We start from the raw sequence: 24,092 nt of genomic DNA on the forward strand, positions 1-24,092 counted from the left end.
TCCAGAGCCGCCGCCGCCCGACTCCCGTTCCCATCCCCTTCACCTTCAGAGCCGCCGCCGCCCGACTCCCGTTCCCATCCCCTTCAGAGCCGCCGCCGGCCGCCGTCACTCCAGAGCGGCAGAGCCGCCGCCGGCCGCCGCCCCATGAGGCCGTGACTTCCGTCCGCCGCCTCCCCAGCGTCCTCACCAAAGCCACAGCCGAGTCGCCGACGCCGACCGCCGTCCGCAGTTCCGCACGTCGCCGCGTCCCCATCCGCCTCCTGCCTCCAAGCTCCAGCAACTAGGGCACCAGGCTCCGCGGGGAACTAGAAGGGGCAAGTAATCAGCGCTCGGAGTCTCGGACTAGTAGTACAACGGCGCCACCAACCGAGCACTCCTCCAATGTAAGTTCGAGATCCCTTCCCCCCTCGATTTGTTGTCTGTTTCGGTGATTATTTGAGCCCATATTATTTGTTGTTGATTGTTGAATCCATTTGCTTTGCTCGATTTGTAGATGGAGGATTCAGATGTTGAAGTTGTGAGATCTGAAGCTGAAGGTGAAGAGAAGAATGAGGAGCAGAACAAGAATGAGGAGCAGGAGAAGGACCAGAAGAAGGAAGCTAAGAAGAGGAAGGCTATGGCACCAAGATCAGATGTGTGGGACAGCTACCACAAGATCCTTGTTGGAGACGTACTGAAGAAGGCAAAGTGCAAGTATTGCAGCCGTGAGCTCAACTGTCACTCCAAAAAAAATGGTACAACTTCTCTAAAATATCATCTACGAATATGCAAGAGAAATCCTAATAAAAATCCTGATGACCAAGGCACTTTGCAATTGCAACCATCACATGGGTGTAGTAGCGTAGGCACTGTTTCTACCTGGAAGTTTGATCCTGATGAAATTAGAAACAGCTTTGCTGAAATGCTGATTGAAGATGAGTTGCCTTTTGTTTTTGCTGAACGATCTGGCTTTAGGAAGTTTATGGCCAAAGCATGCCCCCGTTTTACTGTGCCATCTAGAAGAACAGCCACTAGAGATTGTGTTAGTATCTATGATGTGCAGAAAGATAAGCTGAAAGAATTTTTTAAGCAATCCTGTGAAAGAGTTTGCCTCACAACTGACACATGGACTGCAAACACTCAGCAAAACTACATGTGTGTCACAGCCCATTTTATTGATAGTGATTGGAACCTACACAAGAAGATTATTGGATTTTTCTTGGTAAAGGGCCATAGAGGGGATGACATTGGGAAATCCTTAGAGGGTTGCTTGGCTAAATGGGGCTTAGATAAAGTTTTTACCATAACTGTTGATAATGCTAGCTCAAATAATGGTGCTATCAAGTATATGAGGAGGGTTTTGAATGAGTCAAACTGCAGCATTGCTGATGGAGAGTATCTTCATATGAGATGTGTTGCACACATTATCAACTTGATAGTAACTGAAGGGCTAAAAGAGATTGATGTTTCAATTTCTCGTGTTCGTGCTGCTGTTAAGTTTGTCAAGAGTTCTCCCTCTAGGCTAGCTAAATTTAAGAAGTGTGCTGAATTAGCAAAGGTGTATAGCAAAGCTTTTTTATCTTTGGATGTTTGCACAAGATGGAACTCCACTTACCTTATGTTAGCTAATGCAATACCATATGAGAAAGCATTTGAAAGATATAAGGATGATGATCCCTACTACCAACTTGATCTAGAAGGACAGAATATGCCAGGTGTTCCTGTAAAATCAGATTGGGAAAAGGCTAAGAAGATGGCTGAGTTTCTTGAACACTTCTATGAGCTCACCCTCCGTGTCTCAGCCACTCAACATGTTACTTCTCACACTTATTTTCATGAGATTGCTGATGTTTTGATTTTGTTGCGTGAGTGGTGTCAAAGTTGTGATAGCATACGCAAGGACATGGGTAAAAGAATGCTAACAAAGTACTACAAGTACTGGGGAGACAAGAAGGAGGACATGCTAAACTTGGTCATTTTTTTCTGTGTTGCTATTGATCCAAGGTACAAACTATCTGATTACACAAAAATGGCTACCTTGGAAATGTTTGGTCATGAAATAGGACAAGAATTGTGGGCTGTAGTAAACAAATCTTTCCATGCTTTGTTTGAAGAGTACAAAAACTTGTATGCTCCAAGTGGCAAGTCACAGCATACTACTGATTCTGAACAAGCTCCAGAAAAGAGCAAGAGATTGATGAGGTCTGTCATTGCTCAGAAGATGAGGCTTGATGGTGGTGGAAATGGCACCACAAAGTCTGAACTTGAGAAATACTTTGCTGAAGAGAATGAGGAGGATAAGAAAGACTTTGAAATTCTTGAATGGTGGAAGGACAATGCTCACAGGTTCCCAATATTGTCTCACATGGCTCGTGATTTGTTGGCCATTCCTATTTCAACAGTGGCATCCGAGTCGGCTTTCAGCACAGGTGGACGTGTTCTTGATGACTTTAGAAGCTCTCTCACACCAATTATGGTCGAGCGCTTGATTTGTACACAAGATTGGCTTCGTCGATCCACTACTCTTAGTGTTGAAGAAGATCCCGAAGAATTGGCTAAAATAGAAGAAGGTAATCAATTTAAATTCTAGCTATTTGTTTCATGTTCCTCATTATTTATTCATATATTCACACTACCTTTTTTGACTATTTGAAGCCCTTACTCATGTTGAAGAGGACATTGGTGGCTTCAGCCTGACGATTTCACCCAAGTCTACTACTAACGCCAAGTCAACCAAGCCCTCTCCTGCATAATTATGTGTTGTAATGCTACTGTCTGCTTATGTGTTACGGTGTTCACTGTTCATTTGTTCAAGGACTCTTATTATGTGTTGTAATGCTATTTGAATTTGACACTGTGTTGGACTGTTGGTTACTTGGTTTAGTCTTTAGACGTCTTAATGTGTTGTACTGTTCAACAATTGAAGTACTCCTATTATGTGTTGTAATGTTGTTTGCCTATTTGAATTTCTGGTGATAGACATACTTTCTGTATTTCTGTTAACCGATTAACCGAACCGATTTAACCGAAACCGAATAAGGTCGGTTATTTGTTTTCTGGGAGCAAGTTCGGTTACCAAAGTTCAATAACTGAAATTATTGTTCACCGAATTAACCGAACCGTATTAACCGTATTAACCGAACGCCCAGGGCTACTGAACAATCAACATGGCTCAGTGGCGAAGTAATTTCTCGTGACTCCTAAGATATGCAAATCAAGCCCTTGTTTAGTTCACCCCAACTCCCAACTTTAACACTATGCAAAAAGAAGATTTCCCATCACATCAAACTTGCGGTACATGCATGGAATACTAAATGTAGACGAAATTAAAAACTAATTGCACAGTTTTGTTGTACTTTGCGAGACGAATCTTTTGAGCTTAATTAGTCAATGTTTGGACAATAATTCACAAATACAAACGAAACGCTACAGTATGCTACAGTGCTGTAACAGTAATTTGGCATCTTCAAATTTTGCCAACTAAACAAGGCCCAAATTGAAATCCATGTATCAAGTGGTTCGGTGGCGATTTTTTAGTTTCTATATATTTTGTATTATCGGCCAAGACTTCCCTTGAGAATATGGAGCCCGAATCGGACGGCTAGGGATACACTGGGAATTGGGAAACGTGTAATGATTGATTTGAAATCGCAAGTGTGTCGGGACCTGGACTCGTGCATCTGCCGTGGTACCATGTCCAAGGCCATGTTTAGTTACTCCCCAACTCCCAATTTTGACACTATGCAAAAAGAAGATTCCCCATCACATCAAACTTGCGGTACATGCATGTAGTACTAAATGTAGATGAAATTAAAAACTAATTGCACAGTTTTGTTGTACTTTGCGAGACGAATCTTTTGAGCCTAATTAGTCAATATTTGGAAAATAATTCACAAATACAAACGAAACGCTACAGTGTGCTACAGTGCTGGAACAGGAATTTTGCATCTCCCAAATTGGCCAACTAAACAAGGCCCAAATCACGTCCTTGTGCGTGGGCCCACCGTGACACCCGAATCCTGCTGCCAGTGCCATGCCATCAACCACCAGTGTGTATTAACTTATCATTATCCGAGGATTAAAAAGAAAAGGCTCGGAAAATAATGGATTGGGATACGAATCCGTGCTGTAAACCGGTTGTCTCTCCAACACCCCTGCACCGAGCAAATAAAATTAATCGGTGAGTAAGAAAGAAAAGGAAAGGCAAGCTCCAACTGCAAATTGCAGGCTGCTCCCCAAGGACCCCAACTCAATCCCCCGCGCCGCCGCCGCCGCCGTCGGCGGAAGCGACCGACCCTGCCCCCTCGCCGGAGAACCCAACCCCCAGCGTCGTCTTCGCCTCAGGTACCGGACTTGCTCCGCCCCCCAGTCCGGCCCTTGGTTCGTTGATTGCGTGTCCGCTGGTGGCGCTCGCCGCGCTTCGTGATCTGTTCTCGGGTTCCGTCACGGCGACGAGAGGAGTTGGGGGTGCGGCGGGTTCGCGCGATGCGGTTCCTCGGTCTTGGGGCCAGCTGGTTCTCGTGGGATGCCAGCCGTTTCTGGGCATATCGGTCTGCGGGGCTGCGTTAGGGGTGGGTGGTCGTGTTCTCGACTGATTCTCGTGCTGCTAGAATGGGTCGGAGAAAAATTCCGCCTCCCGTAGCTGGTAGCCTGCTACCATGACGTTCTGGGGGTGCTCTTGTGTTGTAGGTAGAGGAGGCGTTCGATGCTGCTCATACTTGCGCACGCCAGCTGGGTGGTGAATTGCCTCATTGAGTTTGTTCTCGTTTGCTGTCGAGCCCATTGTAGCCCCTTTATGCCCAAGCCCAACCATGAGAATATCATCAGAAAAAGCCTGAATTGAGCGTGGGACTTGACTGTCTACTTACCTCCACGAGGTTTCTTAAAGCAGGGCAGTAGCATGATGGATATTATAAGGACCTTAGCAATGACCCTGGGGATAAGGATAAGCCCATTGCTGGATATTATGGCACACCTCTGTCTTCCAAGGGTTAAGTAAGAGTATTAGGACAACTGGGTTTCTTTGTGCAAGAAATTTAGCTAGTTGCTTAGTTTGAGATGATATTGCTGACATGTGTGATGTTGTTGACTTAGTGTCCATAGCGACTTGGATATTGAATTTTAAGTGAAATTATAGTCTCTCTTTGAAAATCTGTGATGCAGTGATCCTTTAATGTTAATGCTCATGTTGCTAACAGTAAGTACGCTCTAATTGAGGCCTTATTGGTGAGAGGGAGGTTTGGGAGTACTTTAACAACATGGATCAGCGGGGAATCTAATGCATATAATGCATAAGTGAAGCGGTGAGCGTATGAACCATAATGTGCCTGGTGATGATGATGGTTGGGGATGGATGTTTGCAAATTATCATGGGTTTTTGCTCTGTTTGACACTAGTTGCACCTTTTTCTACAAGCCTACATCTGGGAAGCAGCAACTATTTCTTCATGACTTAAACTCCAAAATGAATGAATACTAAAGTGTGTTGTGCAGATTGGCATATATTGTAAGGTGCATTGATATAATTAACAATTCATCCATTTGGGTGTTTAAGTAGGCATTGATACAATATGATGATCTTCACTAACATTTGTTCTTTTAAGTTTTCCCATCTAATGTTGAGTTTTTGGTTTTTGTGGTAGGTTTGTATGAATGGCAGATGACAATATGGTCACTGGAGTGTCACCTGTGGCTGATGAATGGGATATGCCACCTCTGACTTCATCAGTATATGCCAGCCCATTATTCCGAAAAGGATTGGATCCTATTAATTTGCCTGGATATGGGGATGTGAAGAATAGTCAGGAAGGCACACATACTGGATTAGTCATGTCAGATGGCTTTGTGTTCCCTCCAAGTGAGCATGAGAATTTGCCAATAGATCCTGAGCATGAGATTTTGCCAATAGAACCTGAGCATGATGAATCAAATACAAACAGTGATGGTAAGGAAGGTAGTTGTGCTGGGAGTAACGATGATGAGTGGTGCCATGTATCACCTGAAGAAGTTGATGGCATGAGTAATGAGAATCTATCTATCAACAGCGACTTGCCTACCGACAATGAATCTCCTTTACCAGATTCCAACCCCACAGATCACATGAACTGCAAGGCTGATCTTCCTTGTGAAGGATGGTGGAAAAGGAAATCCACTTATCTGTTTCACCATATAAAGGGAGTGACTACAGTCTGCTCAGTTGTGGCAGCTGGTGCCGTTGTGGGTTTTGTCGTAATGAGTCAGAGGTGGCAGCAGGACCATTTGCACCTTCATCAATTTCAGTTCAGTGTCAACGGTGAGGTATGCCATCTATCCTTTATCTGAAAAAGTTTTGCTAGGAGTGCCTTTTTGCCATTGTTCCTTGTTTTTCTTGTATGTTTCTAATTATTTTGCTGGCGGCATGAAAGATATAACCTCTATGATACATTATGAAGTATATGATGACAAAGAATCGCACAATGCTCTTCCCATGTCCTGTTTGTAGTTCAAAGTGCTTCCGAGGTATTTAGATTTCAGAATATTTGCTGAAAAAAATGGATAATAACTCCAAAGTTAAATTTGTATAATCACCCCCACTTCTTAATTGATGAGATAAAATAAAATCATTTACATGGGATGATGCTTCCTTTTGGACTAAACTCATCTTTAGAAATTTCGAGTTAAATCATATCATAGTTCACCATGTAATGTTATTTTTGCCAAGTAGCCATTGGTCTCTATCTCAAATTGGGCTTTTCTTGTTAGATAGGAATTTGCGTATCCCTTAGCAAATATAGTTCTTTTCTGGATACCAGCTAATCATATTTTGACTGATGTTCACTCTTTTCGGCAGAGCATGAGTCGAGTCATTGGAGCATTCAGCCGTTTGAAGGATGGGCTTCCAGGTAGTGAACAGCTTAGGTCTCTGCTGCCAACTCGCGTACTCCCGCAGCAGCCGCTTAGCGCTTGAGCGCAACAGGCGCAGGAATTTGGTGTTAGGGACTGCTTCTAGTGGCAATTTTTTTTTCTCATATGATTTTGAGACAGTGCAATTCTTTCTTGTGCTAGTACAACCGTTTGATTTTATCCTTCTGTAAATTTATGGTTGAGATTTCCATGGCACTGAAATATTACTCTTCGTAGTCTGTAGCAACTGTAAAATACATGGTGGGAAAACACATAGTATGGGGCACTTCGAACTGGGTATCATGTTTTCCTATGTTCAATGGCATGCGCTTGTATTTTTGGTTCGTGCTCATAAACATGTGAAGCTTCATATGTAAGTAGTGACGATTTCCGAGTAAATGATTCCAAATTTCTAGTTGAAAATTGCCTTAAAATTTCTTCTTGTTTAGTTGAAGGTCCTTTGAGAGAGGACTTTGAATTGGAGTTGAATTTAGCGTGCATCTGGATATCAGATCTTTCTCCTCTCCTGATCTTTATTTCGTTTTCGTTTATTTATGCACCTTTTGGGCCACGCGAGTGGACAAGTAGCAAGTTTTCAGTCAGCACGCGCGCTACTCGTCAAGTCTTCGATGATGCACAAAAAGAACCTTCTCGACGCAGGCGGCCGACCTACGCGAGGCCTAACACGTCTTAAGTAGGAATTAGGTTACTAGCGTTATATAAACAAACATATGCAACTACATTAGCATTGAGTTAGATAAGAAAAGAATTTATTCAAATTATCATCCTACTCTCCACAAGAAAAGTGATATTCAAATTGTCGTCCTCTCGAAAAACAATACAAATTGTAGAACGGATGCACGTTTAAATACTCTCTATAAACACCTTGTGGTAGATTTGTGCTGAGTTGGAGATTTGAACCCACCAAAATTAAGGAGCCTAATAAGTACCCAACAAACTGAACTAACCAATAAGAATCTAACCAGCTCTCATACATGTGTAGTATATAATATTGAGTTCACGTGTTATTTCATTCCTGATTTGTGTGGATTAAAATATGTCAAAATTCCTGTTGATTCCAACAATATCACCATACTTAGTTTTCTAAAAACTAGGTTTAATGTTGTAAGAAGAAGAGAATTTACAAAGGAGTAGATGGTGAGAGTGGATCGAACGGACCACGTAAGAACCTGAGCTGGTCGAGAGTGTTTTCACCATCTCAGGGTAATTCCGAGTTGTATAAGGAGAAAAACAATTTTCGCGGCGGTTTAGGAGTTATTTATCGCAAAAAATTAACGTTCGTGACCTGCCGATGTAATTTCTGACAGCACGATCAGAATTAAAGGCTGCCACGCACTGTCGGAGTTCCGTGTACTCTTCTCCGACTTGGCCACTTCCTCCCGAACCCGGCAAACCCCGCGCGCACGGCACGCTTACAGCCATGGACGAGGCTGATGAATCGGACTCGAATTTGAGCACCCTATAAATTCATTTGGTGGACGCCACTCCCCAGCCGCCGCGTTATTCGTCAGTTCCAAGAATCATCCTCCACCACCGCCTCGCCGCGCCAAGAATCAGACAGCGCTTTCTTTCCTCATGTCGGCGGCGACGCGCAAGCGCCCGGCGCCCGACGGCACGGCGGCCGGCGGCGAGAGCAAGCGGGCGCGGATCACGCTCGGGAGCATCTACGACTACGAGAAGCTGGAGGTGCTCGGGGAGGGCAGCTTCGGCGTGGTGGTCAAGGCGCGCCACCGCGCCACGGGCGAGGCGGTGGCCGTCAAACGCGCCAGGGCCTCCGACCTCCGCGCCGTCCTCCGCGAGGCCGGCTGCCTGGCCGCCTGCCGCGGCCACCCCTCGGTCGTCGGCATCCGGGACGTCGTCGAGGACGCCGCCACCGGGGACGTGTTCCTCGTCATGGAGTTCGTCGGCGCCAGCCTGCGGCGCCTGCTGCGGAGGGCGGCGGCGGCGCGGTTCCCGGAGGCCCGGGCCCGCGCGGCCATGCGGCAGCTCCTCCGCGGCGCGGAGCGGATGCACGGCGCCGGGATCATCCACCGAGACATCAAGCCGGACAACATCCTCGTGGGCGCCGGCGGCGCGGTCAAGATTTGCGACCTCGGGCTCGCCACGCCGGCGAGGCCCGAGGGAGCGGCGTACCCGGAGCGCCGCGTGGGCACGCTGCCCTACCGCTCGCCGGAGCAGCTCGCGGGACACCGGGACTACGGCCCGGGCGTCGACATCTGGGCGCTCGGGTGCGTCATGGCCGAGCTCCTCACCGGCCGGTTCATGTTCGACGAGGAGACGGACGACGCCATGCTCGCCAGGGTGACGGAGCTGGGGCGCGCGCTCGGCGAGAAGGGGCTGAAGGCGTTCGACGACTGGCCGGCGTTCCAGGGCCTGCCGGAGCTGTCGCCGGGCGCGCAGGAGGTCCTTGCCGGCCTGCTCGCCGTCGAGCCCCGGGACAGGCTCACCGCCGCGGCCGCGCTCCAGCATCCGTGGTTCGCCGAGGAGGGGGAGGAGGAGCGTCCTGCCGCCACCTGCGGGAGCGCGTGCAGAGCAGCTCGGAGTTGCAGTGCTAGTGTCGTGACCGTCGTGGTCTGAGAGCCTTTGAGGATTGAATCTACTGTTTGTAATCTTATTCGTTTGTTCATTATTTATAATCTTGGTTGTTATTAGCACCAATTGGTATGATGCATGAAGATGCAATAGTGGTGGCGAGATAGTGTTATCTATTATCAGTTATTACGATTTTCTCTTTGCAGATAATTTGTATTCTAGGTTGCAAATTCTGCTGTGGTACAATTTGTGTGAAAAGATCAGAGGCTGCAACAGATTGAACAGGCGATACTCCTAGTCCTGGATAAGCAAAATGCCATATATGCTGCATCTAGAGCCAAATTTGGCAAGCAGTTTACTTTACTGAGTCAGATGTGCAAATCTGTTCTGTTCTACAGACTACAGAGTGATCGTGACTAAGCTGGCTGGTTGGACTGGGACAACCAAGGTTCATGTTTCTGCTGTTGACAACTGAATTTCTAAGAGCCTCTGCTTCGTCCTGATTCTTTTGAGCATCGGGTTGTCGAACACCTGTGCAATATGTGTAAAATAGCATTTAACAAAAAAAAATATGTGTAAAATAGCAGGGAAACCACCTGCCCGCTTTGACCTCTGAAGCTAAGACGATGTGCCGTGTTGGTATGAATCGTCACTGTTTGGATAAAGCCATCATGCTAATCCTGAATTCCAGTAAAAAGTTTTCATTTCCAGCTTGCATACGTATAATTTTTTTAAAATAAATTTATACTTTATTTCTTTCAATATTTCAACAAACGACGCTTTGGCCGAGTGGTTAAGGCGTGTGCCTGCTAAGTACATGGGGTTTCCCCGCGAGAGTTCGAATCTCTCAGGCGTCGTATTTATTCTTTTTCCTTTTACTCCAGCAGGCACATATGTCTGTTCCGTCATCCTTTGTTATCTCTTGGGCTACATATGTGCAGCTGCCTGCAGTTTCCTAGGCCTGCACGTTGCTACATTGTTGAATCTCGTGCTATTTTGGGCCTGCTTGTGTATATGCTTGGGCTCCTCCACTGATCTGATTGGGCTGCTTGTGTTCTCTTTCAATGCGCTACTGTTTGTTTGACCTTGCATTTGAGGGATCGGAGTACAGAGTCTTTTAATGTATTCTTTAGTAGAAGTCCTTTTCTAGACCCACTCTTGTACTCCAATATATCCCCTCCATAGGCTATTATTCAAAAACTAGCAAAATACCCGTTGCTACGGTAAAAGATCAATTATGTTTTTCAAACTAATAATATTTTTTATTTTCATCACTAAATTTTTATTCCACCTCGGTGGGCAAGAGGGCATTTGGTTCCTTACCGCCGCTCGCCTTGCTAACACCCAAACCGGTGATGGAATAGCTCGATCCAACAGCGGAGTGACCGATCCGGCGGTGGCGAGGCATGATTCGGTAGCGGCGACGCCCAATTCGGTTGCGGGGAGCTCCAATTCGGCGGCGCCAGGGCTCGATTCGGTCGAGGCGAGCTCCGATTCGGTGGCGGTGGGACGATTCCATCCAAAAGAACTGGGACCGGACCAACCCATCCCATCTCACACCCTAAAAGTCCAGATCGAAGCTTAGACAAACTGAGGAAAAAGAAATTATTTGGCAGCACGTTACATTTCAAGAACCCAACCAAAAGTTTTATCTGCATCAAGATCTTTTTTCATTGCAATTGAAACATTCACCCATGTAGGTGCAATCCTTGCAAGAGATTCCTAGTAAATTAGGGAGAAACTATTAGTTACGGAAATCTGAGTAGATGCTTAGAAGAAAAAAAATCTCACCTTCTCAATTATCACAGGAGAATTTCCTATAGGATCAATCTTATTCATTGGCCCCTCATCCTCGGGGAAGAACTTACGCAACACTTTCTTATTTTTCTCCGGCTCAACATAGAGGAAAGGGAAAGCTGCTGCGCGACCATCCCTTGACAAGTTTTGGGATAGGCTTGACAATAATATGATCAGGCTCTGCCATCAAGATATACTTGCACATAGTATAAAGTTAATTGAACTATTGAGTCTGGAGAATGATCACTGATTATCAACTAAACTTACAGTAAACTTACTCTTCCTTTATGTCTGCCTTCTGGAGCCACTGAACAAATGCCCACGGCCGATTCAGAACAATGTATCCCTGAGATGTTTGATGAACTATGTTATAATGACAAAAATAAAAGCAGCATCTAGTTTCTAGTAATAAGGGTCAGTCATAAAAGCATTTATGCTCTCGAATTGTAAATGTTTTGAGCAATACTTGAAGTTTTAAATCATCAGTATACAATTGCAACAAGAAAAATAAGCATCAACAGGATGCGGACAAGCAGCAACAGTTGCAGTTCACTTTTTTTAAAAAAGTTGCAGTTCATAACAGGATGGCAAGAAGCCTGCAGTGCACACCCACAGGATGAACCAGTGGTTTTAACTTGGTTCAGACGCAATATGATGAAAAAGGCTGTTATCAGCAGGTTACCTTGCATATGATTCATTGATTCTGGAGGAGTATTATCACCACAACACGTCATTTCAATCATCAGAACCCTTGTCATGGACAGTTCGGTTGTCCTTATGAGGCTGGGAAATCCAATGCAACCCATCAAGCAATTCTGAGTACATCCTCTGGTCCAATGGCCCTCGCTTCCTCCCTTTCAGCTCCTCCAGCACCTCAAACGCCTGCTCAGTTTGCCCAGCCTAGCACATCTCCTCCAGCAGTGTCCTGTATGTGATCATATCCGGCTTCCTCTTGCAATCCAACATATCCAGCAGCACCCGCCTCAATACCTCGAACCTCCATTCTAATGCCAACGCCGACACAGCAATCATGTACATGCCTCCGGATGGCACAAATCCCTTCTCCCTCATCTCTGCAAAATACACCATGCCCTTGTCTGCCCAGCCCTTCTGAAACATGGCCTTGACAATGTAGCCATAGGTGAACTCGTTTGGCTCGCAGCCATACAGTGGCATTTCGCGGAACACCTTGAGCGTGTCGTCCACCTCCATGCACCGCGCGTAGGCCTTGATGATGAGGTTGAGCAGGAAGGTGTCTGGGACAACGTCGGAGGCCTTCGTCTGGCGGGAGAGGGACCGGACGGCGTGGAGGTAGACCATCGACGAGGCACGTGACCCACGCCGCGAACTTCTCGTCCGGCGGAGCTCGAACGGGGGACCGCTCTGGGGTGGCAGTTTCGGGGTCCGGATGGGGAGAGGATGGGGAGGTGGTGGTGAGGCGGCGGGGGTGGAGCAGACGGAGGTGGCGCGGGAGGCGGCGAGCAGCGCCATGGTGCGGTGGGCTCCGCCCGTTCCAGTTCCACTGAATTTCAAGAGGCTCGCGAGGGGGAGGGGGATGGCGGAGGGGGTGGCGCCGCGGTAGGCGGCGGAGCGGGCGGCCGGGGTCGAGGCCGCACGGGGTAGCGGCGGGGCACCCTGCTCCGACCACCGCCTGCACCCAATCCCCTCCTGCGGCTCTGTTGTGGAGAAAGGAGAAGCCTTTTTCCCTTAACCCCTTCCCTTCCCTCTTTTTTTCCATCCAAGCCCCCAATCTGTTAGCATTTGGATTGCGGGTTGATTTCACAAAACTTGAGGGATACTTTTGCAAAATTACCACGATGGTTGAAGGATTGAAAGAAACATCCTCTCTTTAATATTAGGTATAGATCTGCAATTATCAGAACTGATTAACTTGTTGCAGTACAGTATGTTATATGCTTATCTTATTAAGCATGCCATGTGCTTATCTTAATAATTTGTTGCAGTAGGGGCCGGAATTGGAGATTACCAAGAGGTCCATTTTCTTTCATGTTTATCTTTTCAATAAGTAACTGTTACATGTGTAGCACAAGCAACGGTTCATATAGTATATTTTTATGTGCCTTGAGTCCTTGACATGGTGTTAATTCATTTAAGATATGCATCAATGGCGTTCCTGCATGCCAAATTGCTGATGACGCGCAGTGATTAGAATTAATCAGATTGCTACATGCTTCTTACAAGGCTAGGTCATGTCATAACAAGATATTTCTTGCTCTTTCACTTTATAGACACTGCATCGCAGGCCTGATGCTATTGTATTTGTAGTATCCCCATTATTTCCGAGAGTTGTATGCCACTTTTAATCTGTCATTATAGCATCTTTTGGTCTGTATGGTCTGATCTGCTTGACTACTTTGACTGCCTTGCTAATCGAATCACGCTGATGGTAAGGGAAGTTTTCCCTACATAAAAATTACACGCCTGGAATATCTTGACTTCAAGTTCAATGAGATGAAATCTACAATCAAATTTCAACCGAACAAGTATTTTTTTTTGCTAAGGGTACGGTGTTGCTTTGAACTTCCCTGCGTCCCTTTAAAAGTGCATGTCTTTTTTTTAGAGAATACTAAAAAGTGCATGTCGATGGAAATATGGAAATTCAGTCATGATAAATATAAAAAGTTATACTATTTAAACCCTACCTCTACGCCAATTGGACATGGAGAGAGAAAAGAGAACAATTACTCCTTCCGTTCTAAATTGTAGGTCGTTTTAGCTTTTCTAGATGTATATAGAAAAGCCAAAACGACCTACGATTCAGAAAAACAGAAATCTCGTCAACAATGGAACGGAGAGAATACTAGACAAAACTGTGTATCTTGAGTTCTCGACTGAAAGCATTATTAGGAAAACCATTTCTTCCTTTTTTTTTCTTTGCAAAGACAAGAGAAAATTGTATTTTAGATAATGGACAAGAGAAAAACGTTACAAATTAAAGGAGTACAATTGAATTGTTCAATCAATTGTATTCTCCGATCTAGTCAGCTTCGCCGGTGTACTAGCATTCTCGAGCTAGAGGCATAATGGCACTTTGAACCAAATGGCAGGAGAAGTATGGATCGATTAAGGAAGGAGCTTGTACATAGAACTGGTAATAATCCACACAAATGAATTGTGGTGGAGCCGTGAATGTTCAGCCCAGCTACTGATGAGGTCCTCACACTGCCAGAAGACACCCTACTCTAGCCCTATAATGCGATGTCTTAGGATATATGAAGAGCCACCGTGCATTAACATTCCATTAGAAAAGTAGGTTCACACTGTTTCGGACCCTCTCATGCCTAAAACAAACATGTAGCTTTTGTCCTACTTCAATTCATTTTCCTGATGCCACTCATCTCGAATAAACGTGCATCTACATTGCAGCATCGAAAGTCAAGAAGTCATCATCACGAATTGTGACGATGCACTGTAAAATAGTTCGTGGTAAGGTAACAAATACGTAAAGAGAATCAGATTATAGTGTATTTGGCGGCAGAATGGGTGATTATACTCTTTGTTTGGTTGCACTCTGGTAACGTAATCAGATTACGGTGTAGGTGTTGCATCTGATTATGGTGAGGGGAGGGGTAATAGGTTTGTATAGGTATTATTTAGGTAAGGGATTTGATTACAGTAGCAATTGATTACAAACCACCACAACCAAACATATGTAATGGGATTCGTTACCTTCAGTAATCAGATTATGTTACATTTGAGCCAACCAAACACCACCCATGTCTTTTTTTAGATAATGAAAAAAATTTCGGGTTCAACCTCCTCAAAGAGAAGGAATCAGTCCACAGATATTACAAATGATGGCCAAATTCCACCAACACCAAATAGTTGAATTTAACAAAACTTTCAACTCAAAACTAAATTCGCAAATTAAAAGGCCATCCATGGGAACTCAAGAAGTGTAGAGCCGTCATCTTCAATGTACGGCATGCTTCAGTCAAGTATTTTTTAGCTTCATGTCCCAACAATTGAGGTCAGAACCGAAGCCAATATGTTCGCAAAAAGGTTTTAGGTTGGTTTTTATCAAAAATAATATTATTTCTTGTTAGCCATACGGCCCAACACAAAGCGGCCCTCCTGTCAACAAGCTAGTGGTTGGCTTCTGTCCCCTTTCTTTACCCATAAACCAAGCATGTTAGTCACCGATGTTTGTGGAGCAATACCAAACACTATATAAAAAGCACGCCATAGAAATTTGGTATAATGACATTCAAAGAAGAGATGGCCAATGGTTTCCTCATTGCTACAAAAGCTGCAATATTTGATCCCATTCCAATTCCTCTTAGCTAGGTTGTCCTTTGCGAGGATGACCCCTTTTTTCAAATACCACATGAAAATTTTAATTTTAAGTGACAATTTAGTGTTCCAAATTTCTTGAGTGACTCTTACACCGCTATTGACAAGATGCTTATACATTGATTTGACAGTGAAGACCCCGTTCCTCTGTAGGGACCAGATAAATATGTCTCTCCCTCCTCTGTACTAATGTTTGTAATTCTTGCTACTAGACTGTACCATTCATTCAACTTATTTCCCACTAATGATCTCCGAAACGAGACATTAAGTGGTGTTGATCTGAGGACTTCAGCCATTGTAGCATCCTAACAATGTTATATAAATTTGAGTATTGGGATTTCAATGGCTGATAGCCTAGCCATATATCTTCCTAGAATCTTATCTGTGTACCCTGTTTTAACTTGAATTTTCCCAAACTAAGAAATTGATCCTTCACTCCCATCAAACCCATCCAAAATTGTGAATCACCTACTTTTTTATAAACTTGGCCTATTGACTTATTCTTCAAATATTTGTTCCGGATTAACTCTTGCCACATCCCATCTTCATTGCACAATTTAAACAACTACTTACTTAGTAGGCATTTATTTTCTATGTCTAATTTTTGAATTCCAAGACCTCCTTGATCCTTAGGCTGGCAAAGGATTTCCCACTTAGCTAGTCTATATTTTGTCTTGCGCTGATCATTCTGCCAGAAGAACCTTGATCTAAAGTACTCTATTCAAGGTCTAAAGTACTCCTCTTGGGACCTCAAAAAATGAAAGCATAAACATTGGTATGCTGGATAGAACTGAGTTTATCAACACTAGACGTCCTCCTACTGATAACAATTTTCCTTTCCACCTACTGAGTTTTTTTCTTAATTCTTTCCTCTATTATCCTCCGGTCTCTATTGTTGAGTTTTCTATAGTGCATCGTGTTATCTAGGTACCCCCTGGGCCCACCAGAAGACTTGTACGGACCTACTCAATGGAACATACCTGAAACCTACTCGGACATGAAGACTACTCTGCATGGCGTGTAGGCTTCATGGACTCCCCGAAGACTAGTCGAGTCAAAAGGAAACTACTCTACCGAGTTAGAGTAGGACTCTGTAACATATTCGACTAGGACTCCTGCACTCAATCCGCCCTGTAACCCTGCTCCCCGACTATATAAGGGCGGGCAGGAACCTCCTCCAAACAACTATGCACAACGCAACACAAATCAATATAATCCACACACAAGACGTAGGGTATTACGCGATCTAGCAGCCCGAACCTGTCTAAATCGTGTTCCCTATGTCACCATCGACTCCTTGATTCTCGGTGACACCCACCGCACAAAACACCACCTTGGGTACTCCCTAGGCGGGTTGCCGGTATAAAACACCGACATCTAGCGCGCCAGGTAGGGAAAGTCGCCGAATTTCTCCGCGCGAGATTGATGGCACCAACCATCATCAAGCCTGCGTTCGCCTTCGAGGCGGGTGCAACTTTTGTCTTCGGCTCCTAGCTCTTCATCGCCGATGGCGCTGGATGCTTCCGACGCTGCATCATCAACAACCGGGAGAAGAAGCATCTCGACGAAAACTCTCTTCGACAAGAAGCAGAAGATCTCGCCGAGAAAATCTCAAATTTTGATCTTTTCAACATCGAGTTCGATCACAACTCGGACTCGACCACGGCTCAGAGTAGTCCGCGTGAGTTGGCATTCAAGTCACCAGGTAGGCAACGACTGCGGGCATTTCGCCGATGACTTCTTCGACTACGTTGCCACGCACGCCAACTACTACGGCTGGCTCTTCTTTGACTACATCGCCACACACGCCGACTACTACGGGCAGCTCGTCGACAACTTTTTCGACTATGTCACGATGCTCGCCGATGACTACGGGAGGCTTGCCGACGACTTCTCCACGCACGCTAACTACTACGGGCGGCTTGTCAACGACTTCTTTGAGTTCGTTGCCGATGACCTCCGAGTACGTCGCGGCGCTCGCTAACGACTACAGGTGGCTCGCCGATGACTACCCTAACCACGTCGTAACGCTCGTTGACGACTACTTCAACTACACGTCTTGACTAAGAAAATTAGTTGGGGCAAACTTTGCACCATCACCAACTAGTCGGAATCAACTCCGACTAGTCGGCTTCATCAACAACCGTTGCAGTTTCATTGACAACCACCACAGCTTCATCAACAGTCGTCCACGAATCAAGCTAAGTTAGTTTTCTAATTATTTTCTGGTTTATTTTCTATATGCGCGCAACACGCGCTCTACTCGTCGGAAGCTCTTGCGCACAACACGCGCTCTACTCGCCGAAAGGTAGCAAACTCTCGTGCACAACACGCGCTCTACTCGCCGGAGGGTAGCAAACTCTTTCGCGCAATCGCGCTCTTTTTGTCCCAGTGCCGACTACTCACTTTTGTCTTCTCTTAAGGTCACTACTCTTCTTGAGCAGAATACGCCTTGACTTGTGAAAGCCTCAGGCACATCTATCATGCCTAAGCCCATACGCGTATACGAGACAAAGATCTCACACACAGTGGCAACGGCTACCCAAAGACTGAGAGCCTAAGCGTAACAAGCTAACTACTCGGGAAGAATATGACTGAAACAAGAGCATGACACACAACTTTCATATTGACCACTGAATAAATTTTAGCAGTTTCAATATCCTACAAAAATGCTACATATGTATGCATCTTTTCTTTCAGATTGAGCTTTGACGACGACCCTAAGCGTACCTTGGAAGGCACGGACTAGTTCCCAGGCTCGGGGGCTAAGCGCCAATAACTACTCGACGAGGCTCCTATGGCTCACCTAGTGCATAAGCTCGGGGGCTGGACGCCGCAAGACTACTCGGATGATGGCTTGAGTGAAGATTCAAGATCCTTGAGTTGATCATTCAATCAATTCAAGGCTCGGGGGATGATAAGCTACACCCAACAATTGATTTTTTCAAGTTGAAAGAAGAAGATTCAAGATTTTGACCCTCAGCCTGATTCGCTATGAGAAGCACTCAACGAGCGCCAGAAAATACTCGGGCGACATCTTCGGAGTACTCAGAACTGTTCCACTCGACTACAAAGTACTCGAGGGCTTGTCGGCTAGGCACCTCCAGGCCCACTAGAAGACTTGTACAGACCCACTCAAGGGAACGTACCCGAAACCTACTCGGACATGAAGACTACTCTGCAGGGCGTGTAGGCTTCATGGACTCTCTGAAGACTAGTCGTGTCAAAAGGAAACTACTGTACCGAGTTAGAGTAGGACTCTGTAACGTATTCGACCCGACTAGTCTTCGGGGAGTCCATGAAGCCTACACGCCTTGCAGAGTAGTCTTCATGTTTGAGTAGGTTTCGGGTATGTTCCCTTGAGTTGGTCCGTAAAAGTCTTTTGGTGAGCCTGGGGGTGCCTAGCCGATACATCGGGATGCCAAGGTATCTAAATGGGTATGTTCCTATCGTGCAGCCAAAAAGCTGTGAATATATCAACTCGTACTCCTTAGCTTGCCCAAAATAGAAGAGTTCTCTCTTATGAAAGTTTATCTCAAGAACAGATCATTGTTCAAACACACAAAGTAGTAACTTCATGTTTTTAACTTGCTCAATATCATGGTCCAAAAAGATCATAGTGTCATCCTTGTATTGCAGGATAGACAATCCATCTTCTATTAAATGAGGTGCAACCCCTTTCACCTGTCCATCCTCCTTTGCTCTAGAAATGATGATAGCCAGCATATCCACAACGATATTAAAAAGAATCGGGGATAACGGATCACCCTGCCTAAGTCCTTTCCTAGTCTGAAAATAAGAACCCATTTGATCATTCACCTTGATGCCTACATTCCCCCCTTTGGTGCAAGCTTCTATCCTAGTTGGTCTTGCAGATCTTACCCAATTAACTTTGCATTTTCCACCTATTATACCCGCAGCCCCGGTCCAGAAAAATTCCTTTCGCTTGTGGTCGATATCCTTCAGCACTTCTTTTGGGGCGTCAAGTGCTGAGAGGAGGTACACTGCCTACGAGGTTAGCACTGATTTTGCGAGAGCTAGACGTGCTGCCATGGTCATGTTCCTCGCATTCCACGCGGTAAGCTTGGTAATGGCCTTGTCGACAACATACTGGATGTGCACTCTTTTCAACCGCGTTGTCGTTAGTGGCAGCCCAAAATATTTGATTGGGAAGGTTGCTCTTGTGACTGGCAGATCCCCAATCATGTCGTCTAGATTAAGACCATAGCAGCTTATAGGCACCATGCTTGATTTCTCAAAGTTTGTTGTCAAGCCTGACGTCTCTCCAAATCTAGTGAGTAAGTCAGCAAGCGCCCTGATATCATCATTAGACGGATTTAGGAATATGGCTGTGTTGTCAGCATATATGGAACTTCGCAGGTTTAGAGATTTTCCTCTAAGCTTAGTGAGTAAGCTTCGCTCTATGGCAGCTTCAAGGAGGGCACGCAGCGGCTCAATGGCTATGACAAACAAGAGCGGTGATAGTGGGTCACCCCGGCGTAATCCTCGTTGGTGCTTGATGGGGCTGTTTGGGATTCCGTTCAGGAGGACCCTAGATGACGATGTGTAGAACAGGGATGCCATCCAATCACGCCATCATGGGGGGAAACCTAAGCACTCCAGGAGGGATAGCAGATAATCCCATCGCACCGAATCGAAAGCTTTCTCTATGTCTAGTTTGAGGAATAGTGTGGGTATTTTGAGCCGGTGGAACCGTCGCACCATATTGCGGATTGTCAAGAAATTGTCATGGATGCTTCTTTTCTTGATGAAAGCCGATTGTGCGTGTGATACGAGGGCTTTCATATGAGGCGCTAGGCGCAGGGCAAGGATCTTGGTAATTATCTTGACAAATGAGTGGATTAGACTTATGGGCCTAAAATCAGACGTTGCTTCAGCTCCTTCCTTTTTTGGCATGAGGATGATATTGGCCGTATTAATTAACGGGAGACTCGTACAACGCAGGTTGTGAAAACTGTTGGCTGCGTCGATGAGATCGATCTTTATTATATCTCAGCATGTTTTAACGAAGACACCTGTGAACCCGTCTGGGCCAGGCACCTTATTGGAAGGCAGTTCGTCGATAGCACGCTTGATCTCTATTTCGAAGAAGGAGTCATCGATGCCCTGTAGGTCTAGCCTGGGTAAATTTAAATAGTCCCAATTGATGTCCTGTGATCTGCGGCCAGGGTGGCCCATCATCTTGCTGAAGTGGTCTTGTATTAATTTTGCTTTGTCGTCATTGTTAAAGGCCCATTGGGTGTGCTGCTTAATCCGCTAGATGTAGTTCTTTTTTCTTCGACCATTTATTTTCCTATGAAAATATTTAGTATTAGCATCTCCTAGTTTGAGGTTTTTTATGTGCGATGCTTGCTTCTTCCTTGCCCTTTCGACGATTGCAAGGCCGAGGACTCGCCGCTTCAGTTTTTGGCGTAGCGTGATCTCCCCCGTGGAGAGGACTCTGTGCTCCTGTGCCATGATCAGCCTGAGTATTACGTCTGATGCCATGAGAAGTTGCATCTTTGCGTCCGGGTAGAAGTTTTGGCTCCAGGTTTTCAGTGCGGCGGCTGTTTGCATCAGCTTGTAATACAGGCGATGGAAAGGTTCGTGATGATTACAAGACTTGTTCCATGCTTCAGCCATGGTGTCTTTGAAACGAGGGAGTTTCATCCAGAAGTCCTTAAATCGGAAAGTGCGTGGACGTCTCGGGCCGCTTTGATTAGACAGTAGCAGGGGGCCAGTGATCGGAGTGAGACGTGGAGAGGGCGTGCAAAACATGTGACGCAAAGAGATCATGGCCTTCCGCATTGCAGAATATGCGGTCCAGCTTTACGAGTGTCGGTTTTTTATGTTCATTGCTCCAGGTGAATCTACGATTTTGTAGAGGGATCTCTAATAGTTCGCATCGTGTTAGTGTGTTCCTAAAGAGGCGCATTAGTCCATGATCCAGCCTTCCATTGTTTTTATCGCTGGCTTTGCAGAGGAGGTTGAAGTCCCCCATTATCACCCACGTGCCATTAGTAGGCCTGATGGAGAGCATTTCCTGTAGGAAGGCCTTTTTTGGCCCCGTCGTGATGGACCGTAGACATTCGTCAACCTAAACGAGTGGCTCTCTGTTAAAGAACCTGTGGCCGGCGCAAAAGCAAAGTTATTTAGCTTATAAGCTCCCAGGTAAGACGCCGTCGAGGGCCGTTAATGTTATGGAGCTTAGTTTCCTGCATGCATGCAATGCTGCACGTTGTATTTGCCATAAGCTGATCCTTACGCGCTTGTAGGTTCAAACCAAACCTCGCACATTCTAGCACAGGATATCCGTATCAGGGCCAATCATCAGGATAACATGTAAACTCAGGTAGAATGTAAGTCTGCGATGGTGGTGATTGAATCATCCACCGTCTACTTGCCGAGCAGTCACAGCGGCCCAAGCCCAGCAACTCGATCGATCGATCCCCTTTCGTGGTCCTCGCCCCAAATCTCCCCAGCCCTAGCTAGAGAATCGATCTAATACCCCAATCCGGCCGCCGCCGCCTCCTCCACCGAACCCCCTCAGATCCATGGCCGCCGCCGATGCTCCCGCCGGCTCCGGCGGCGCCCTCCCCAATTGGGTGATGCTGGAGCGCTTCATCTTCCGTAGGGACGACCCCCAGTCTTTCCGTGAGGACAAGAGGACCTCCGCGACCGGCGAGACCTCCGTCGGCGCTCACTTCCGCATCTCCTTCATCCTCGCCGAGCCCCCCACTCCCTCGCGCCTCTACCTCAGCTGGCCTGGAGGCCCCAAGCAGGAGATGATGTGCCACCTCGTGGCGGCCCACCGCAACCTCGTCCTCCTCAGGCTGGACTCCTTCGTCGACCCCTCCAACACGTCGCCGTTCGGCGAGATGGCGCACGACTACTTCATCTACTACGTCGCCGCCGACCCCCGCTCGCAGGCGCAATCCACGCCTGCTCTCAGACGGCTGCCAGGTTGCACCGTGCACAACGCGTATTTCGGGAGGCCGATCCCGATCCCGTTCTTGCCTTGGGGTGTTGGCCTGTTGTGCTGTGGTGAGGAGTTTGCCGTGGCGTATCTGAGTGTAGGCAGGCGTGACCCGGAGGCCGAGGCGCTGGAGGTGGAGTTGCGGGTGCTCCGTTCGACCGTTGGAGGTGATTCTATCGATGGTGGTGAGAAGTGGGAGGCCAAGTATCTTCCGATCCAGGGTCAGGATGTTGAAGGCATCGATCTGCTCGAGTGGAAGACAAACGAAGTGGTTCCCTTCAAGAATGCCCTGCTCTGGGTGGACTATAGCATAGGTGTATTGTATTGTGAGGATGTCTGTGGAGACAGCCCCAAGGTCAAGTTCAACGGTTTTCCTCCGGATTACTACAGCTACCATTGTTACTCCAGCGAACATCCTTCAGGCTTCCCCGAGTTGTACCGCAGCTTGTGCGTCACCGAAGGTGGTCGCACGTTGGCATTCCTTGATGTTATCCGCCATGATGGCGCTGATGTAGGCCAGATGGTGCCTGACACTGGTTTCACCATCGTCTCCATGGCAGTGACGGAAACGCAGTCAGCCCATAGTTTTAGGGTTGAAGCAGATGACCTGTGGGCTACACACCCCCTGAAGGATCACCTACATGAGGTTATGATACTCCCGTTGCTGAGTATGGATGATGTCAATGTTGCGCACTTTGTATTGTATGATTGGGCAGACTTGTCTGGCAAGTTCAAGGTCTCGCTAGTTACCATTGACCTGAGCACCAAGCGAGTGGTTGGCTCAGTTGTTCCATACATCGATGAGGGAGATGTTTCTACTGACGATGCTGATTTGGTCAAGGGTAAACCAAATTACTTTATGCGCTTCCTTCCAGCAGAATTCCCCAAGTTCCTGAATCTCCAAAGGTAATTACCACATTGCCTTCCACTCTAACTTGCACACAATAATTGCCATTACATGCAGTCTATTTCCTTTTTGTTGGCCTTAGCTTTTGCCGATCTTATTATTCAACCTTGGTGTCCTTGGAGTAATCTGGCTGAACTTGACCTTTCAATTTGAAGTGAAATTTTTAAATCCATTTAGTCAGACAAACAGGACAGCCAGGAATAAGAAAATTCTGACTGCTAGCACTGCACTGTATTTTCTTCACTATTTTGATTCTGCCTGTCCAATTATCGAATGATTTAGTTCAGTTATTACCAACAACATGGGACGCTTTAATTTGTACTAGTTGTATGCATATAAAACTTATATTTTACTCAGAGGGTCATGGCATGAGCCATAAATTGTATACATTCATGATCTATGTACCACCAACGGAAGTTCCAAATGCCGTCGATTCATTGAACCTCCGTTAGGCATTTACTAGTCCGTAGACGGCACTAAAATGGAATAGTTGGATATTAACTGAATTATGCTGAACTGAAATCTCCTAACCGACCTCAATACCAATGCGAGCACGAACAATCGAAATGGAAACGGAATTATTGTATTTCTCCAAGTTATATATTCAATTCTCTCCTGATCACATAGACATAAACAATAGATACACAAATTCATTATGATAACATTGATCATTAACATATAGAAG

General features: G+C 46.1%; 4 protein-coding genes, 1 non-coding gene and 1 pseudogene across 6 annotated transcripts; 5 read left to right on the forward strand and 1 right to left on the reverse strand.

Moving 5' to 3' along the window:
* The first annotated feature begins 493 nt into the window (after nt 1-493).
* Nucleotides 494-2,732, forward strand: LOC140221824 (zinc finger BED domain-containing protein RICESLEEPER 2-like). Its single transcript, XM_072291795.1, has 3 exons — nt 494-734; nt 1,605-2,549; nt 2,635-2,732. The coding sequence occupies exons 1-3, from the start codon at nt 494-496 to the stop codon at nt 2,730-2,732; spliced, it is 1,284 nt and encodes a 427-aa protein (XP_072147896.1).
* Nucleotides 2,733-4,148: 1,416 nt separating this feature from the next.
* On the forward strand, nt 4,149-7,283 carry LOC117846386 (ATG8-interacting protein 1). Of its 2 annotated transcripts, none has more exons than XM_034727536.1 (3): nt 4,149-4,323; nt 5,621-6,275; nt 6,808-7,283. In XM_034727536.1, the coding sequence occupies exons 2-3, from the start codon at nt 5,631-5,633 to the stop codon at nt 6,922-6,924; spliced, it is 762 nt and encodes a 253-aa protein (XP_034583427.1). In that variant the 5' UTR covers nt 4,149-4,323; nt 5,621-5,630; the 3' UTR covers nt 6,925-7,283. The 2 variants fall into 2 exon arrangements, with proteins under 2 accessions (XP_034583427.1, XP_034583428.1); XM_034727537.2 differs by lacking the exon at nt 4,149-4,323 and adding an exon at nt 4,384-5,282.
* Nucleotides 7,284-8,224: 941 nt separating this feature from the next.
* LOC117843207 (putative cyclin-dependent kinase F-2) lies at nt 8,225-9,794 on the forward strand. The gene has a single exon (XM_034723768.2). It carries the CDS (start codon nt 8,457-8,459, stop codon nt 9,456-9,458), a length of 1,002 nt encoding a protein of 333 aa, XP_034579659.1. The 5' UTR covers nt 8,225-8,456; the 3' UTR covers nt 9,459-9,794.
* Nucleotides 9,795-10,188: 394 nt separating this feature from the next.
* Nucleotides 10,189-10,270, forward strand: TRNAS-GCU (transfer RNA serine (anticodon GCU)). The gene has a single exon. It is a non-coding gene; the product is annotated as a tRNA-Ser (tRNA).
* A 1,675-nt stretch (nt 10,271-11,945) lies between these two features.
* On the reverse strand, nt 11,946-12,701 carry LOC140221825 (small ribosomal subunit protein mL103 (rPPR7)-like; annotated as a pseudogene).
* Nucleotides 12,702-21,452: 8,751 nt separating this feature from the next.
* LOC140221983 (uncharacterized) lies at nt 21,453-23,730 on the forward strand. Its single transcript, XM_072291943.1, has one exon. The coding sequence runs from the start codon at nt 22,079-22,081 to the stop codon at nt 23,408-23,410; it is 1,332 nt and encodes a 443-aa protein (XP_072148044.1). The 5' UTR covers nt 21,453-22,078; the 3' UTR covers nt 23,411-23,730.
* The last annotated feature ends 362 nt before the right edge of the window (nt 23,731-24,092 follow it).

The sequence above is a fragment of the Setaria viridis genome, chromosome 2 (genome assembly GCF_005286985.2).
Source record: "Setaria viridis chromosome 2, Setaria_viridis_v4.0, whole genome shotgun sequence".
In the NCBI taxonomy this organism is placed as follows: Eukaryota; Viridiplantae; Streptophyta; class Magnoliopsida; order Poales; family Poaceae; genus Setaria; species Setaria viridis.

Excerpts from the sequence above, each read along its gene's own strand:
- LOC140221824 (XM_072291795.1), top strand. The coding sequence starts at position 494 with ATGGAGGATTCAGATGTTGAAGTTGTGAGATCTGAAGCTGAAGGTGAA. Across the intron at positions 735-1,604 it reads CTGTCACTCCAAAAAAAATG|CTAATGCAATACCATATGAG; the intron begins GTACAACTTCTC and ends ACCTTATGTTAG. Across the intron at positions 2,550-2,634 it reads ATTGGCTAAAATAGAAGAAG|CCCTTACTCATGTTGAAGAG; the intron begins GTAATCAATTTA and ends GACTATTTGAAG.
- LOC117846386 (XM_034727536.1), top strand. The coding sequence starts at position 5,631 with ATGGCAGATGACAATATGGTCACTGGAGTGTCACCTGTGGCTGATGAA. Across the intron at positions 6,276-6,807 it reads AGTTCAGTGTCAACGGTGAG|AGCATGAGTCGAGTCATTGG; the intron begins GTATGCCATCTA and ends TCTTTTCGGCAG.
- LOC117843207 (XM_034723768.2), top strand. The coding sequence starts at position 8,457 with ATGTCGGCGGCGACGCGCAAGCGCCCGGCGCCCGACGGCACGGCGGCC.
- LOC140221983 (XM_072291943.1), top strand. The coding sequence starts at position 22,079 with ATGGCCGCCGCCGATGCTCCCGCCGGCTCCGGCGGCGCCCTCCCCAAT.